The sequence below is a fragment of the Lithobates pipiens genome, unplaced genomic scaffold, assembly GCF_037356315.1.
Source record: "Lithobates pipiens isolate NorthernLeopardFrog02 unplaced genomic scaffold, aLitPip1_a1.2 Scaffold_19, whole genome shotgun sequence".
Classification (NCBI taxonomy): domain Eukaryota; kingdom Metazoa; phylum Chordata; class Amphibia; order Anura; family Ranidae; genus Lithobates; species Lithobates pipiens.
This window is the reverse complement of record NW_027507764.1, coordinates 9,100,336-9,118,473: the sequence shown is the minus strand read 5'-3', so window position 1 is coordinate 9,118,473 and position 18,138 is coordinate 9,100,336. Positions and strand designations below refer to the sequence as shown.

General features: G+C 45.4%; 1 protein-coding gene across 1 annotated transcript in view; it reads right to left on the bottom strand.

The window, feature by feature from the left end:
* Positions 1 to 18,138, bottom strand: part of LOC143997901 (NACHT, LRR and PYD domains-containing protein 6-like) — a 207,014-nt gene that overhangs the window by 29,143 nt on the left and 159,733 nt on the right. The window contains exon 12 of the mRNA XM_077493723.1: positions 14,682 to 14,902. Within this exon, the coding sequence (XP_077349849.1) occupies positions 14,682 to 14,902 (221 nt within the window). The remainder of the gene's footprint in view (positions 1 to 14,681; positions 14,903 to 18,138) is intronic.

Below are 18,138 nucleotides of genomic sequence, written 5' to 3'. Positions count from 1 at the left end.
TCCAATACGCTTGGCTCCCGACATAGGTCAGCGCCTAAATTGGTGGTTGTTATCCAGCAGGAGGAAAAATCTTTATTCTGCAAGGTGTTAACAACAGATGCCAGCTTTCTAGGCTGGGAAACAGCTCTGGAAGAAGATTCTGTCCAGGGGAGATGGTCCAGGTTAGAGGACCTTGCCTATCAACTTTGTTGGAGGTTTCAGGCAGTACATCTGGCCATAGAATCTTGGTGGTCAGATTACGGGACTGTCCTGACAGGATTCAGTCTGACAGAGCCATGGCGGTGGCTTACATCGATCACCAGGGGAGGCACGAGAAGTCTTGCAGCCCAAAAAGAGGTGAATAATGTTCTAGCTTTGGCAGAACACAACACTCCTTGCCTATCGGCAATTTTAATATTTCAGGCGTACTACTTGAGACGCCAAACATTATTTCCGGGAGAATGATCTCTTCACCCCGACATCTTCCTAGAAAAATGTCAGATGGGGTACTCCGGACATGGACCTATTCGCGTCCAGGTTCATTAATAAGGTCGACAACTTTATGTCAAACAAGGAGTCTGCTAGCAGGCGGAACAGACGCATTTGTCTTCCCAGGGGATCAGTTCTCACTGATCTATGCATTTCCTCCAGCTCTGCTACTTCCGCGCCTTCTCTGCAGGATTAAGCAGGAACAGAAGGAGGTGATTCTGGTGGCCCCAGTGGGTCACAGAAGATCTTAATTTATCGAGATCATAAAGAGGGCATTCTAGCCAGACCTTCTTGCACATGGTCCGGTATTTCATCCTACTTTACGGACAAGGAGTTTAACAGGTTTGACTGTTGAATCCCACTCCCACTAAAAGATTGCGGGTGATCTCTTTCAGTAGTGTCTACTTTGACTAATGCCAGGAAGCTGGCTTCCAGAATCACTTACTATAGAATCTGGAAGGCATAGGTTTCTTGGTATGGATCCAGGGGTTGGCACCCCAGGAAGTATGTCAATAGGCAGGATTCCAGGATATGGGATCTGAAATTAAGCTGGCCTTGACTTTTATTAAGAGCCAGATCCAGGCCATGTCAATGTCTTTTCCTACGGCCTCTTGCTTCCCACTCTTGGTGCTTAGCTTATTCCGGGGGGTAACATGGTTTATTCCCCCTGTCAAGGCACCTCTAATCCTTAGGATTCAAAAATGGTCTTGTCGGCTTTGTTAAATCAGCCGTTTGAACCTTACGAGAAATTCTCTTGGTTCTTTGACAAGAAAGATGATCTTTTTTGCTTGCCATTTCTTCTGCTAGAAGAGTATTGTAACTACCGATTCTGTCTTGTAAGAGCCATATTTCGTCATGCATAAGGACGAGGTGGTTTGATGTCCTCATCCTGAATTCTTACCAAAAGTGGTAACAGGTTTTCATTTAAACCAAGATATTATTCTTCCTTCTTTCTCCCCAGAAGCCATAATCTGGGGATGAGAAAGCACTACAGTCTCTTGATGTAGTAAGAGCGATCAGAATCTATTTAAGGGCGACCACTCAGGTTCACAAAACACAGGTTTTTGTTTGTACTGCCAGAGGGTCCAAGATATGGACAGGCAGCGTCAAGATCCATTATTTTCCAAATGGATTTGTCAAGTGACTGATCAAGCTTCAGCTTAAAGAAGAAAATTCTTCCTTCTCATATTAAGAGCACATGCATCCAGGGCAATTAGTGCCTCTTGGGTGCTGTATCATCAAGCCTCTATGGCTCAGATCTGTAAGACCGCAACATTGGTCTTTGGTTCAGACATGTATCCGATTTTTATTTTTTTTTTCAAATCGATATCAAAGGTCATGAGGAGATTGCCTTTGGGCACAGCATACACTGCAGGCTGCAATATGAGTCCTCTGGCCTCCTGTTTCCTTGATTCTGTCTCCCCCCCTTCAGTTGCCATTGCTATGGGACATCCCACATTGTTATTACTATGGCTCTGTGTCCCCTGATGTAAGAAAGGAAAATAGGATTTTTAAAACAGCTTACCTGTAAAATCCTTTTCTTTGATGTACATCAGGGGACACAGAGGTCCCTCCCTTCTTCTTCTTATACACTTTGATTGCTTGGCTACAAAACTGACGACTCCCAGTAATGGGAGGGGTTATATGGGGGAAGTTCACACCTTAAGGGGCATGCCAGTGTCCAGCACCTGATATGCCAATATAACCCACACAGTTATTACTATGGCTCTGTGTCCCCTGATGTACATCAAAGAAAGGGATTTTACAGGTAAGTTGTTTTAAAAATCCTATTTTTTTTTCACACAGTATTTGAGCAGCGATTTTTCAAACTTTTTTGGGGAAAAACACACTTTTTAAAATTTTAATGCACTAAAACACACTATATTGCCCAAATGTTTGATGAAATAAAAAAAGATGATCTTAGGGCAAGTAAATGGATACCAAACATGACCTGCTTTAAAATTGCTTACAATTATGCAGCGGTGACAAACTATATACATTTTTAAAAGCCTTTACAGGTTACCACTTTAGATTTACAGAGGAGGTGTACTGCTAAAATTACTACCCTCAATCTGACCTTCGCAGTGATACCTCACTTGCATGGTGCAATTGCTGTTACATTACATATGACGCCAGACCGACACTTGCATTCGACTTTGCGTGAGAGCGGGGGGGGGTGCTTTGTTTTGTTTTTTATTATTTACTTTGCTATTTTATTTTTAAAACGTTCCTTTCTTTTTTTTTTTTTTTTTTTTAATCATTTTTATTGTTCTCTCAGGGAATGCAAATATCCCCTATGATAGCAATAGGTAGTGACAGGTACTCTTTTTTTGAAAAAATTAGGGTCTATTAGACCCTACATATCTCCGCTGCCCTCAAAGCATCTGACCACACCAATATCGGTGTTATAAAATGCTTTCCCAATGGCGCTGTTTATATCTGGCGAAATCTAAGTCATGAAATGCTCGTAGCTTCCAGTTTCTTAGGCCATAGAGATGATTGGAGCCATTCTGGTCTCTGATCCCCTCTATGGTCAGCTGGCGGAACCACCGGCTGCATTCTCGGGTTCCCTGTTGGGACAGGAGAGCAAGAGAAAACCATGGAAGATGGTGGGAAGGGGGGGGGGGGGAACGTTCACTCCAACTGCTTGCAAAAACAGTCTAGAGGCCAATTAGTTTTTAGGATTGCTTTTACATGAAATCCGACCGCTGGATGAAAAGAATGATACCAAGACGATACCTAAACCTGCCAGCATCATTCTGGTATAACCTCCAGCATATATTGTAATCTTTTTTTTTTTTTTTTTCTCATGCAGTCTGTGGGCTGAACTAAAAAAATTGATTGATCAGTGGGTATGCCCACCATTAGAATACCTCCCTTCATCCACCCACTTCTAATGATGGGCATACATGCAACGTTTTGTTTTTAACTGTGGTGGTGAAATCACCTCCTACAGCGCTGGAGTCACGGCTTTATGTATCGTGGGAGCAAACGCTGTTGCTGTCAAGATAACTAAATCCGCGCTGCAAACGCTACCAAAAAAACCATTAGTGATCGCAGGGATCAGGCCTGACTCTGCGAACGTGGCAGTTATGTGTTTTGTAAGTGACAGTGATCGATTGATGCTGCACTTGGGTGGGCTGGGCAGAGGAGCAAAGCACAGGTGCTAGCAGGTATCTGGGCTGATCACGCTAACACTGCATTTTTGGGAACCCTAAACTGCAGGGGACGCTAGTATAGATCTGATCAGATATTGATCCGTTCAGACACTATACCACTAAGGGAGATGCATGCTGTGTGCGTGGGTGTTAGTACTACTGGCACTAATCTGACGCTGCCTGGGGTGATGCAGACCCTAAAACCTAACTGATATCCCCAGCCGGGCGATTAGGGTGTTAAAACTTTATTGGGTAATAAATGGCGGGTGCCCTGACACTATAAAAAATGAACTAACCAACGTCTCCTGTAACACTTATGGGGCAATCAGGGGGTTACTACCTTTATTGGGTAGTATATGGGGATACCTGACGCTATAAAAACCTGATGGTGAACCTAAATAACCAACAGGCTAACTAGCGTCACCCGCAACACTAATATGGCGATCAGAAAAAAGATTGCTTAGTGACACTGGCGACAGGGGATGAAAGGGTTAACTGGGGGCGATCAAGGTGTTAAATCTTTATTGGGAGGGTGTAGGGAGGTACCCTAGATGTAAAGTGGCCTCCCCCTCAGGACGGATCGCTCCTGGAACGATGCCGACCACCTCGGGCACCCACCTCCCGCGGGAGAGGAGTAACGTAGTACGAGTTACTCTGCCTGCCCATGCCATTCTGCTGACATATATCGGCGTGAGGCGGTCAGCAATAGGTTAATATTAACATAAAATTAAGATTTGTTTTACTCTTGGGCATGAAGGGGTTAATGTATACTTTACATCTTACGTGGCGCAAGTATTTTGTTCATTGGTTGGGTTTTATATAGTTAGTGTGGTTGGAAAACAAAAAAGGCACAAATACATCAAATTCAACCCATAGAGGGAAAAAAAAAAAAACACACACACAGAAAGCCTTCATGTACACAAACCTATACCCACAATTGATCCAGAGGAAGGCAAAAAAAACAAAAATACAAAAAAAAAACCCCAGCAAAGCATGATCCAATTTGCTACAGCAGGGGAAAAATCTAAGTTACTTACCGGTAGTCCAAGTGTCTTTCAGGACAGAACACTTGAGAGACCTTGGCTCCTCCCTTCTCAGGAAACACCGCCTCCGCCAGATCTTTAAAAAAACAAAAAAAAAACACTCCTTCCCTCCAGCCCTTCAGCTTTTGCATGAGCCCCTCTGGCCAGACTAGGGAGACATAAGAATACATCATAAAAAATGACACATACCTGATGCTCTCATGTCCTAATAGATCTTATTTTGGGTGGGTATCGGTGCTGTCCTGAAAGACTCTTGGAAAAAACGTTAGCTGTAAGTAACTTAGATTTTCCCCTCTTTTGTCTTTCAGGACAGCACACTTGAGAGGATAAACGAGCACTTACCCTAGGGTGGGACTACTGCTTGCAGGACTTTACGCCCAAAGGCCTGGTCCTGGGCAGACAGGCTCGGGTGTAGCACCAGCCCACTCTGCTTGTGACGTTGCCATAGCCCTAGTGGAATGGGCCCTAATACCTTCCGAGACCTCCACCCCCTTTCCTATGTATGCCTGACTGATTGCCAACCTTATCCACCTGGCTGTAGTATTTCTAGAGGCTTTGGACCGCTTCCTAGCCCCTGAAAAAGAAACAAAAAATGAAATCAGACTTCCTGAATTGCTCCGTAATCTCCAGGTATTTTAAAACACACCTCCTGACACCTAACTTGTGAAAGACATGTTCCTATTCCCTCACAGGATTCGAACAGAAAGTGGGCAAACAAATTTCCTGACTTCTATGAAATTTTGAAGCCACCTTTGGCAAAAAGGCCGGATCGGTTTTTAAAATAATCCGGAAAAACCTGAAGGAAAGGCGCCCTCCTTGAGAGGGCTTCTAGCTCACTAACCCTTCTCGCGGTAGTGATTGCTACCAAAAAAAAGTCTTGGGGGTTAAAAATGTCACCGTACAAGAACCAATAGGCTCAAAAGGATCCTCTGTAAGAGCCTGCAATACTAAAAGATAGATCCCAAACTGGAAAGGGATGGAAACTGACTGGTCTCTGCCTACTTAAACCTTTAAAGAACCTGGAAACCCAAGGATTCGCTGCCAGTTGTTCTAGAAAAACACTTAAAGCAGAAACCTGACCTTTAAGAGTACTGAGGGCCAGTCCATTATCTGCCCCCCTCTGTAGGAACTCCAGCACTGCTACTGGACTACAAACATCAAAGGAGCTCTCCGCACACCAAGAATTTAATTTTTTCTATACTTTCAAATAAATCCTGTGTGTTTCTTCCTTCCTAGAGCTCAAAAGAGTCGCTATCAACCTTTTGGAGAACCCCTTGTTTTTCAGCTTCTCCTCTTCAGTAGCCAGGCTGCAAGACTCCACCTCTCCGCCTGAGGGCAGCAGATTGGACCTTGATAGAGAAGATCTTCCCTGACCAGAAGAATCCAAGGTGGTTCCACCGCCAGCTTCTTTAGCACAGAAAACCAAGGCCTCCTGGGCCAGTGTGGCGCTATCAAGATTAGGGTTGTGTCCTCTAACTGAAATTTCCTCAGGACTGCCGAAAACAGCACAGGAGGGGGGAAAGGCATAGCACTTGGCAAAAGGCCATCTCTGGGAAAGAGCATCCACTCCTATTGCTCCGTCCCCCCGATTCATTGAGAAGAAGAGGGGAGTTTTTGCGTTTTTCTCTTGAAGCGAAAAGATCCCCCACTTCTGGATAATCATCTTGCAGATTACCAGATTCAGTACCCAGTCACTCTCCCTCAGATTCCTCCTACTGAGGAAGTCTGCCCTCTGATTTAGCTCCCCTTTCAGGCGTACTGCCAATAGTGAGAGCACTGTGACCTCGGCCCAGCTGAATATTGCTTCTGTTAGAGACCAAAGGGAACGGCTTCTTGTGCCCCCCTGTCAGTTGATGTAAGCAACTGCTGAAGTATTGTCTGAACGGACCTGAACATGATGTCCCTGGAGTTCCTGCTGGAAAAACCTGAGAGCCAGGGAGATCGCTTTCAGCTCTCTCCAATTTGAGGACTTCCCTGCATCCTCTATACTCCAAGATCCTTGAGCCAGACCTTTCTCCAGGTGTGACAACCTTGGACACTGGATGTACCCATTATAGACCCTGAGATAGATTTGCTACCTTCCTCCACCACCACAGGGACCCCTTTACCCCTACTGGAATGAGAACCGTTGAGACCAGGGATCTCCGAGTACGATCCCAAACCTCCAGAATGAACAGCTGTAAGGGGCGGAAATGTGCTCCTGCCCATCTTACAGCTGGGAGGGCCGACTTCAGTAGTCCCAAAGCTGACACGGCCTTTCTTATAGAGATTTACTGATTGCTCTGCAGGGCTGCCAAAGCTTTGTCTACTTTGAAAATGTTCTCCTCTGGCAGAAAAACTCGCTGTTGAGTTTAGTCTAGAACGTAACCTAGGAAAGTCACCCTCTGGGATGGAACCAGGTTGGATTTCTCCAAATTTAAGAGCCATCCCAGATGTTCAAAAATACTCCTTGCTATCTGCAAATCCTGCACCAGCTGCTCTGGCGAAGAAGCAAAAACGAGCAGGTCGTCCAGGTATGCGACCACTGAGATTCCCCAGAGTCACAGAAAGGCCAAAGCCTCCACCAAAACTTTGGTGAATATCCGGGGGGAAGAGGATAGCCCAAAGGGGAGGGCTCGAAGATGAAGATGTACTAGTTTTGACCCTGACCTTACTGCCAGTCTGAGGAATCTCTGGCTGTTCTCGGTGATCGGAATGTGCAGATAGGCGTCCCTTAGATCTATGGACGCCATGAAGCAATTTGGAGGAAGCAGTGTTTTCACTGAAAAAATGGAATCCATCCGGAACTTTTTGTAATAGATTGACAGATTCAGAGGTTTCAGGTTCAGGATAAGCCTGAACTTCCCTGAAGGCTTTCGAAGGACAAAAAAAGTGGGAATAGAAACCTCTGCCTATCTCTCCAGGAGGAACCCGTGATACTACATCCTGCTGTTCCAAATCCTGCAGAGAAGCCAATAGGGCTGTCACCTTTTCCGCACACCTTGGTAAATCTGTGACAGCGTGTGTGTGTGTGTGTGTGTGTGTGTGTGTGTGTGTGTGTGGGGGGGGGGGGCTTGAGAACCGCAGTCTGTACCCCCTCCTTACAATCCCTAGTATAAATGGATTGGAGGTAACCGACTCCCACTGTGGGAGGAAAGCCCCCAGTCTTCCTCCCACCGGGGTTAACCTGTCATTGGGACTGTTCAGGAGGGCGAAAAATCGCTCCCCCTCTGCCCTTGTTGGTCCAGACTTTTTTATCTGGAACTCTGTCCTAGGAAAGTTAAACCTCCTTTGTGGGCGAGTTTTCTTTTTAGATTTTTTCCTCCACTTTTTTCTTTAAGGGAAAGGCCTTTTTTTTTATCCGTTGTTCGATCAAGGACAGCCTCAAAGTCTGGACCGAACAGCAAATCCCTGGGAAGGGAATTCCGCAAAGCTTGATCTTTGATGCATTGTCCCCTTGCCATGTTTTTAACCAAAGCGTCCTCCTGGCTGAATTAGCTAAGGCAGAGGATCTAGCAGACATGCGGACCGACTCTGCTGACGCATCCGCTATGTATGCGACTCCTTTTAAAAGCATTGGGAAGGAGGAAATGATCATTTCCTTTGCAGTCCCCACCTCAATATGAGCTTTTATATGAGTTAACCAATGCTCCATGTTACACGACACCACTGTGACAGCCATGGCAGGCTTAAGATTTCTTAAAGAAGAATCCCAAGATTTCTTGAGAGAATCCATCCTCTTGTCAATAGTGTCTGCTAGCATACCCATATCTTCAAAGGACAAATCTGTCTTTCTGGATACCTGAAAAAAGGCTGCATCCAGTCTAGGAGATTTGTTCCACACAGCAGCTTCATCCTCTGAAAAAGGGAATCTGCGTTTTTAATGCTCTAGAAAAGAAAGGCTTCCTCCCTGGGTCTCGCCATTCCTTCCTAATGGTGTCTACCAGAACCTCATGGACCGGGAAGACCCTTTTCTTAGGTTCTCCGAGACCTTCGTACATTGGTCATGAAGAGACCGGGATGTTTTTCTCCTCTTGGATACTTAGTGTAGTGTGAATTGCTCCCAGGAGCTCTTCCACTTCCTCCAAGGAGAGCTTGTATCGGGAGGATCTGGAGGACTCACCATCCACCTTCTCTGCATCTGACTCTGAAGAGTCTGAAGATGCACGGTCAGGATCATCCTCTAATGTCGTTCTGGTGCCCCCAGGTAACCCTTCATTAGCAGAAGGACCTGCTAAAGGGCCAGGTGTGACATCTTGCTGCGCTGGCAGAGGACTAGCTGGGGGTTGCATATGCTGGCAATTCTCAAAAAAAGTCTTAAAAGACTGAAAACTGCTGGAAAGCTCTTTAACCACTTCGCACCCAGGCCAATTCTGACATTTCTCTCCTACATGTAAAATTCCTAATTTTTTTGCTAGAAAATTACATAGAACCCCCAAACATTATATATGTTTTTTTTAGCAAAGACCCTAGAGAATACAATGGCGCTCGTTGGAACTTTTTATCTTGCACGGTATTTGCGCAGCAATTTTTCGAACATTTTTTTTTCAGAAAAAAAACTGTTTCATGCTTAAAAAAAAATAAAATAAAAAAAAAAAAACAGTAAAGTTAGCCCAATTTTTTTGCATAATGTGAAAGAGGAGGATACGCCGAGTAAATAGATACCCAACATGTCATGCTTCAAAATTGCACGCGCTCGTGGAATGGCGCCAAACTTTGGTATTTAAAAATCCCCATAGGCGACGCTTGAAATTTTTTTACTGGTTACATATTTTGGGTTACAGAGGAGGTCTAGGGCTAGAATTATTGCTCTCGCTCCAACGTTCGCGGCGATACCACACATGTGTGGTTTGAACACCGTTTTCATATGTGGGCGGGACTTACGTATGCGTTCGCTTCTGTGTGCGAGCTCACGGGGACAGGGGCGCTTTAAAATTTTTAATTTTTTTTATTGTTAATTTTTTTTTTAGTTTTTTAGTTTTACACTTAAAAAAAATAAATAAAAATTTATGACTTTTATTCCTATTACAAGGAATGTAAACATCCCTTGTAATAGGAATATGGCACGATCGGACATATTTACAGTGAGATATGGGGGGGGTCAATAAGACCCCACATCTCACCTCTAGGCTGGGAAGAAAAAAAAAAAAAAAAAAAAGATCCTGGCTTCCTAGCCAGATCGGCGCCGTTAATTTGAATACCAAGGCCGGGCGTGACGTCATGACATCGCGCCCGGCCTCGGAACGATCATAGAGACTCCGGGGACGATCTAGTCTGCCGGAAATCTCTATGATTACTTGCTGGGGCCGGCGGATCCTGTGACCGACTCACCGATGGAAACGGTGAGTCGGTAGAAGCACCGGAGGGCGGCGGGAGGAGGCATCCCCTCCCGCCGCCCGTAAGAACGATCAAGCGGCGGAACAGCCGCTATGATTGTTCTTATGGTGCAGGGAATCGCCGGCTGAAAACGGCAATATCTGAATGATGTCTGTGGCCTCAGGCATCACTCAGATATAACCACTGAAAGCCCATGACGTCAATAGACGTAGTGTGGGAACCAAGTGGTTAACAGAAGCCGCCAGGCCAGAACTATGTTCCTCAGCATGCACCAGACCGACACCAGGAGTGCACCCCCCCAGGATCGACTACCACCAGGGTCCCAGATGGGAAACTCCTTCCCTCTAACCACCAAGGAGGGGGGTTCACCCGTGGAGCTAAGTGGGAAAACAATAGTAAGGGAACACCACCCCAGGGTTCCACTTACCTTGGAATGGCTGGCGCTGGTATCACCTGGCACAGAACGGGAACCCTCAGTCTCGGACATCCCTTCGGCCAGAACGAGCGGTTCGCCACAGATTGCTCCTCTAGCTGTCGCTAAAGCTTGAATGAGGCACACAACAGCCTTTGCGCCATTCATTTAGCGTCCCACGACCGGAGCCGGAAGTCGTGGGTGAACTGTAAGTGACCTCTCCCGCCGGAAATGACGTCGCCAGTCATCTGACCCAGCATTGAGCTCTATGCTGGCTGCACTAACGAGGGGGAGACTAGGACACTCCGGCAAACAGCTCCCCAGGCAGCGCCAAATGAATGCCCCAGGCCTCGCATTCCCCAAGGGAGGATGGGGAGCGCCAAAAACACCACAGGTAATGGACTCCCCAGCCCTGCTGCCGTGTATGAGAGACCTCTGTCTCTCCCTCCAGGATAACACCGGCCTCAGCCTCCCCAGCTGAATTAAGCCCAGGTTCCTACCGATGTGTCCTCGCCGGAGGAAACACCAAAACTGAAGGGCTGGAGGGAAGGAGTGGTTTTTAAGATCTGGTGGAGGCGGGGTTACCTGAGGGGGCGGAGTCAAGGTCTCTCAAGTGTGCTGTCCTGAAAGACGAAAGAGGAAAAATGTATTTCCTGAAATCTCTTTTCCTGCAAGTTCACTATATGGGCCCCTTATGTATTATACATGATGATCGTAACCCCCTTTATGTATTATACATGGTGATCATATCCCCCCTTATGTATTCATGGTGATCATATCCCCCCTTATGTATTCCTGGTGATCATATCCCCCCTTATGTATTTATACATGGTGATTATATCCCCCCTTATGTATTTATACATGGTGATCATATCCCCCCTTATGTATTTATACATGGAGATCATATCCCCCCCTTATGTATTTATACATGGAGATCATATCCCCCCCTTATGTATTTATACATGGAGATCATATCCCCCCCTTATGTATTTATACATGGAGATCATATCCCCCACTTATGTATTTATACATGGTGATTATATCCCCCATTATGTATTTATACATGGAGATCATATCCCCCCCTTATGTATTTATACATGGAGATCATATCCCCCTTATGTATTTATACATGGAGATCATATCCCCCTTATGTATTTATACATGGAGATCATATCCCCCCTCATGTATTCATGGTGATCATATCCCCCCTTATGTATTCCTGGTGATCATATCCCCCCTTATGTATTTATACATGGTGATTATATCCCCCCTTATGTATTTATACATGGAGATCATATCCCCCCCTTATGTATTTATACATGGAGATCATATCCCCCTTATGTATTTATACATGGAGATCATATCCCCCTTATGTATTTATACATGGAGATCATATCCCCCCTTATGTATTTATACATGGAGATCATATCCCTCTTATGTATTATGCATGGTGATTATTTCCCCCCTTATGCATTTATACATGGAGATCATATCCCCCTTATGCATTTATACATGATGATCATATACCCCCCCCTCCCTAATGTATTTATATATGGAGATCATACCCCCCCCCCCCCCCCCTTAATCTCCTCTTCTCAAGAGAAAATTCAGTTCCTCTAAACTTTCCTCATAGCTGAGCTCCTCCATGCCTCTTATCAGTTTGGTTGCCCTTCTCTGCACTTTCTCCAGTTCCCTGATATCCTTTTTGAAAACTGGAGCCCAAAACTGAACTGCATATTCCAGATGAGGTCTTACTAATGATTTGTATGGGGGCAAAATGATATCCCTCTCTCTGCAGTTACCTCTTAATACAAGAAAGAATTTTGCTCGCTTTAGAAACCTCAGCCTGTCATTATGCTATTATTAAAGTCTATGATCTATCAGAACACCCAGAACCTTCTCCACCATTGGGTTTTGATTGGAGGCGGTGAGTTTCACATTTACCTGTTATCTACTGGTTTGTATATACACTCACCAGCCACTTTATTAGGTACACCTCTTCAGTTGCTCGGTAAAACAAATTGCTAATCAGCCAATCACATGGTAGAAACTCAATGCATTTAGGCATCTAGACGTTATGAAGACGACTTATTAAAGTTCAATCCGAGCATCAGAAAGGGGATTGAAGTGACTTTGGACGTGGCATGATTGTTGGTGGCAGACGGGCTGGTCTGAGTATTTCTGGGATTTTAACACACAACCATCTCTCGGGATTACAGAGAACGGTGGGAAAAAGAGAAAATATCCAGTGAGCGGCAGTTGTGTGGAGGAAAATGCCTTGTTGAGGTCAGAGAAGAATGGGCAGACGATAGAAAGACAACAGTAACTCAAATAACCATTCGTTACACCCAAGGTATGCAGAATACCATCTCTGAGCGCACAACACATCCAACCTTGAAGCAGATGGGCTACAGCAGCACCGGGTGCCACTTCTGTCAGCAAAGAACAGAAAACTGAGGCTACAATTGGCACAGGATCACCAAAATTGGACCATAGAAGATTGGAAAACTGTTGCCTGTTCTGATGAGTCTGGATTTCAGCTGCGACATTCAGATGGTCAGAATTTGGTGCATGGATCCATCCTGCCTTGTATCACCGGTTCAGGCTGGTGGTGGGGGTGTAATGGTGTGGGGGGGGGGGGTTTTCTTGGCACAGTTTGGGCCCCTTAGTACCAATTGAGCATGGTTTAACCACTTGACGACCAGCGCACACCGATGTACGTCTACAGAATGGCACGGGCAGGCAAATGGGCGTACATATACGTCCCTTTAAATTTGCCGCCCTGCCATCGGGAGCGCGCCGCCGGCGGCGCGCTCCCGCGCTGGTCGGGACCCCCGTGAGTCCGGACGCGGGACCCGCGGACTCAATCGCCGCGGGCATCCCCGCGATCGTCTCACGGAGCGGCCAAATGAAGAAATGCCGTTGTAAACAGCATTTCTCCATTCTGCCTAGCAACTAGTGACGCTGATCTCTGTTCCATGTGATTGGAGCAGAGATCAGTGTTCACTAAATGAAAGCCCAACCCCCCACAGTTAGTAACACACCCCTAGGAACACTTAACCCCTACACTGCCACCCACTGGTTAACCCCTTCACTGCCAGTGTCATTTACACAGGAATCACTGCATTTATATAGCAGTGATTACTGTATAAATGACAATGGTCCCAAAAATGTGTCAAAAATGTCCGATGGGTCCCCCACAATGTCGCAGTCACAATAAAAATCGCTGATCGCCGCCATTATTAGTAAAAAAAAAACTAATAAAAAATTAATAAAAATGCTATAAGACTATCCCTATTTTGTAGACGCTATAACTTTTGCGCAAACCAATCAATAATCGCTTATTGCGATTTTTTACCAAAAATATGTAGAAGAATACGTATCGGCCTAAACTGAGGGGAAAAAAAAATATTTTTTATATATTTTTGGGGGATATTTATTATAACAAAAAGTAGAAAAATAATGTGTTTTTTTCAAAATTGTCGCTCTATTTTTGTTTATAGCGCAAAAAATAAAAACCGCAGAGGTGATCAAATACCACCAAAAGAAAGCTCTATTTGTGGGAAAAAAAGGACGGCAATTTTGTTTGGGAGCCACGTCACACGACCGCGCAATTGTCAGTTAAAGCGACGCAGTGCCGAATCGCAAAAAGTGGTCTGGTCTTTGACCAGCAAAATGGTCCGGTCTGAAAGTGGTTAATCACCACGGCCTTCCTGAGTATTGTTGGTGACCATGTCCATCCCTTGATGACTAAAGTGTCCCCATCTTCTGATGGCTCCTTCCAGCAGGATAATACTCCATGTCACAAAGCTCCAATCATCTCACCACTGGACAATGAGGTCCCTGTCCTCCAATGGCCTCCACCATCACCACAGCTCATTCAATAGAGCACCTTTGGGATGTGGTGGAATGGGAGATTGGCATCATGGATGTTCAGCCGACAAATCTGCAGGAACTGTGTGATGGTATGTCACTATGGAGCAAAATCTGAGGAATGTTTCCAACACCTTGTTGTCTCTATGCCACCAAGAATGAAGGCAAAAAGAGGATCCAACACGCTACTAGCAAGGGGGACCCAATAAAGTGGCCGGTAAGTGTATGTATACCGTGATGAAGAGGGCTTCTGTGTCCCACGTTGTGTCTTTTCTGATATGAAAATATCAGAAAATACCTTTGCTGAATTTCATCTTAGCATGCATATTTGGCAATAGAAATAAAAACATTTAAGTTAGATGTACTTTGAAATACCTTCTTAACTCATGTTGTTACAATTCTCTGACCTACCTTCTAAAGACAAGTAATGTGGTAGGTGCACCACTGACAGTATACCGGGTTCTACGGTTATGTTAAACACGGGGCCCACAATGTCATATCCTTTATTCTGTACTTCATTTAAATTTTCACTCCCAAACTCCAGCTCATATGTGACAATCGATTCAGATTTTGCCTTGAACATAATCCCCGTCTCTGAGCAGCGGAAAAGTCGGCCAGGCTTCAGTTTTAGTCTAAATAAGAAAAAAAAAAGAAATTCAGATTACTACTACAACCTCCTGTACTGATAATGCTTTAAAAAAACGTAAGTTTGTGTCTGGACAAAGAAAAAGAACAAGAAAAATAATCAAATATTCAATACAACACTGCAGCACATGCACATCCCCCCATACCCTTAGCTGTTGGTAGCCGACTACGCTGCTTCTTCTGCACTGAATCTCAAGCAGTTGTCAGCCATACCAGCTGAAATACAGAATTCTGCCTATCCGCAGCCCCATTCCAGCTTTGGCAACATGCACACACAAATTAATTTCCCAGTATAACCATGCTGCTGCTGCTGCTGCTGCCCTGACTCCCACGAGCCCACAAAGGCACAGTGTGGGGTAAAAAGCTCATATATGATATAGCAGGGCTCGACAAAACCCGGGCGCCAGGTCGCATTTGCGACTAGAATTAGCGACCTGGCGCCTGGGGCAGTGCAGCGGGGGGTATCCTGTCTCCGTGGACCCCCCCCCCCCCCGGCGTGATCGCGTCGGGCCGCGACGCCGGCGGCCGGTAATTGAGCCCCCGGCTTTGAGACCTTCTGCGGTCCTATGGCAGGGCTCGACAAAACCCGGGCGCCAGGTCGCATTTGCGACTAGAATTAGCGGCCTGGCGCCTGGGGCAGCACAGCGGGGGGTATCCTGTCTCCGTGGACCCCCCCGGCGTGATCGCGCGGGCCGCGCCACCGGTAATTGAGTCCCCGGCTTTGAAGCCTTCTGCGGTCCTATGGTTCCTTCTGGAATCTGGCGCCCTCTTGTGGTGGCCGTTGGAATTACAAACCAGCAATGCTAATGGAGCTTCCCCTGCCTGCCAGCCTAAACATTATATATATATATATATATATATATTTTTTTTTTTATTCTAACACCCTAGAGAATAAAATGGTGGTCATTGCAATACTGTCTGTCACACCGTATTTGCACAGCGGACTTACAAGCGCACTTTTTTGGGGAAAAAGAATTTAATAAAACAAAAATAAGACAACAGTAAAGTTAGCCCAATTTTTTTTTATATTGTGAAAGATAATGTTACGCCGAGTAAATTGATACCCAACATGTCACGCTTCAAAATTGCGCCCCGCTCATGGAATGGCGACAAACTTTTACCCTTTAAAATCTCCATAGGCGACATTTAAAAAAATTCTACAGGTTGCACATTTTAAGTTACAGAGGAGTTCTGGGGCTAGAATTATTGCTCTCACTCTACTGATCGCAGCGATACCTCACATGTGTGGTTTGAACACCGCTTTCCTATATGCGTTCGCTTCTGCACACAAGCTTGGCGGGACAGGGCGCGTTTAAAATTATTTTTTTTTCTTCTTATTTTAACGTTTTATTTTTATTTTTTTCACTGTTCTTTAAAAAAAAAAAAAAAAAAAAAAAAAGTGTGTCACTTTTATTCCTATTACAAGGAATGTAAAAATCCCTTGCAATAGAAAAAACGCATGACAGGTCCTCTTATATATGAGATCTGGGGTCAGAGAGACCTCACATCTCATATTTACACTAAAATGCAATTTAAAAAAAAATTGTCATTTGAAAAAAATAAAATAAATAAAATGTCCCTCTAAGAGCTATGGGCAATGACTTGGAGACAGGTGGGGGGCTGGGGGCGCTATCTTCCCCTCACTCGTCTCCATGTCAGGCCAGGGACAGGTGCAGATCGCCGTCACGGACCCGGCTCCTAACTTTTTTAGCTGGCTCCTAGATTCCAAACAAATTTGTCAACCCCTGGGATATAGTTCTGGGGGAGATGCCTACCTCAGAAGAACTGCCCTTTGAACAGCTCCCTCAGGAACCCAACAAGCCTGATGATGTCACAAGGAGTGCTAAACCCAAAAAATCTGGGAGATCATCTAGCTGGGGAGAGGAATGTTTGGGGGGTAAATTTCGGTCATAACTATACAAATCTTTTAACCATTTTGCTGTGTGTGCGCGCCAGTGTTGGTCATCTTACTTTAAAAGTAATTGCGTTAGTAACTTGGTTACTACATTGGAAAAGTAATTAGTTACTCAGCAAAGTAACTGTGATAGGGGTGGCAGCAGTGGTACTTGAGGGGAGTGGCAGCGGTGGTACTTGAGGGGTGACATCGGTGGTAGTTGAGTACTGGGGGGGGGGGGGGTGGCGGGGGTGGTGTACAGTACTTGGGGGGTGGCAGCGGTGGTACTTGAGGGGTGACATATCAAAAAAAAAAAAGGCTTCCCCCTGAGTGGGTGGGATTTTAAATGACCATCAACTCCGGACACAAAAATATACAATTTTTATTCATAAATTACACAATGTACATAATATTACCAGGAAGTGCAAATGGGCTAAACAATGTCCTCCTGGTATATTAATAAATAAACAAACATATATACAGAACAAAATATGATTAAAACAATGCTCGTCCTATATCACCCACACCCGACGCGTTTCCAGTTGCTGATAATTCAGAACCTTCATCAGGGGTGGAACAAACTTGATGATATAGCAATCTAGTGAGGTGCAAGTTCGAGGATCAAAATGCCTGCCATTTAGAAAAATATAAGTATGTCTGAAGAGTACTTCAAATACTATCGAGATGTCAACCAAGCACAGGATGTCCTGCAAATTACTTCCAGATCAGTTAGACGGATTCTATGGCAAGGGGGGGGTTTCTGTTTCTATGTGGAACATTAATTGGAACAAACAATGGCTATCTGGATGTTTCAAGTCCACCTTCATGTGTGTGTCAAGCTGAATTAGCATGTATATGACTTGCACCCAGGGTTGCCTTGTCCCATTCCCAGGAAATAAGCCCAAAAGGAAAACTGGAAGCTGTAGTCCAACCCCAAATTACAAACGGCAAAGCAGTCCTCTATGTGCAGCGTATGGATGGCATCGGTGGTAGTGGAGTACTGGGGGGGGGGTGGCGGGGGTGGTGTACAGTACTTGGGGGGTGGCAGCGGTGGGACTGGGGGGGGGGGTGTCAGCGGTGGTGGTGCCATCCTCTGCCTCTTATGCCGCATACACACGGGCGGACTGTATGGCGTACTTAGTCCGTCTAAACACATTTCAGCGGACAGTCCGCTCGTGTGTGGGCTTCAGCTGACTTTTTCAGCGTGCAGTCCGGCGTACTAAGAATTTCGGATTTTTCGAAATTCTGTCCGTCGTACTTTGGTTTCAGCAGACAATCCGCTCGTCAGTAGGCTATTTCAACGGACTAAGAATGGAGCATGCCCAGAAA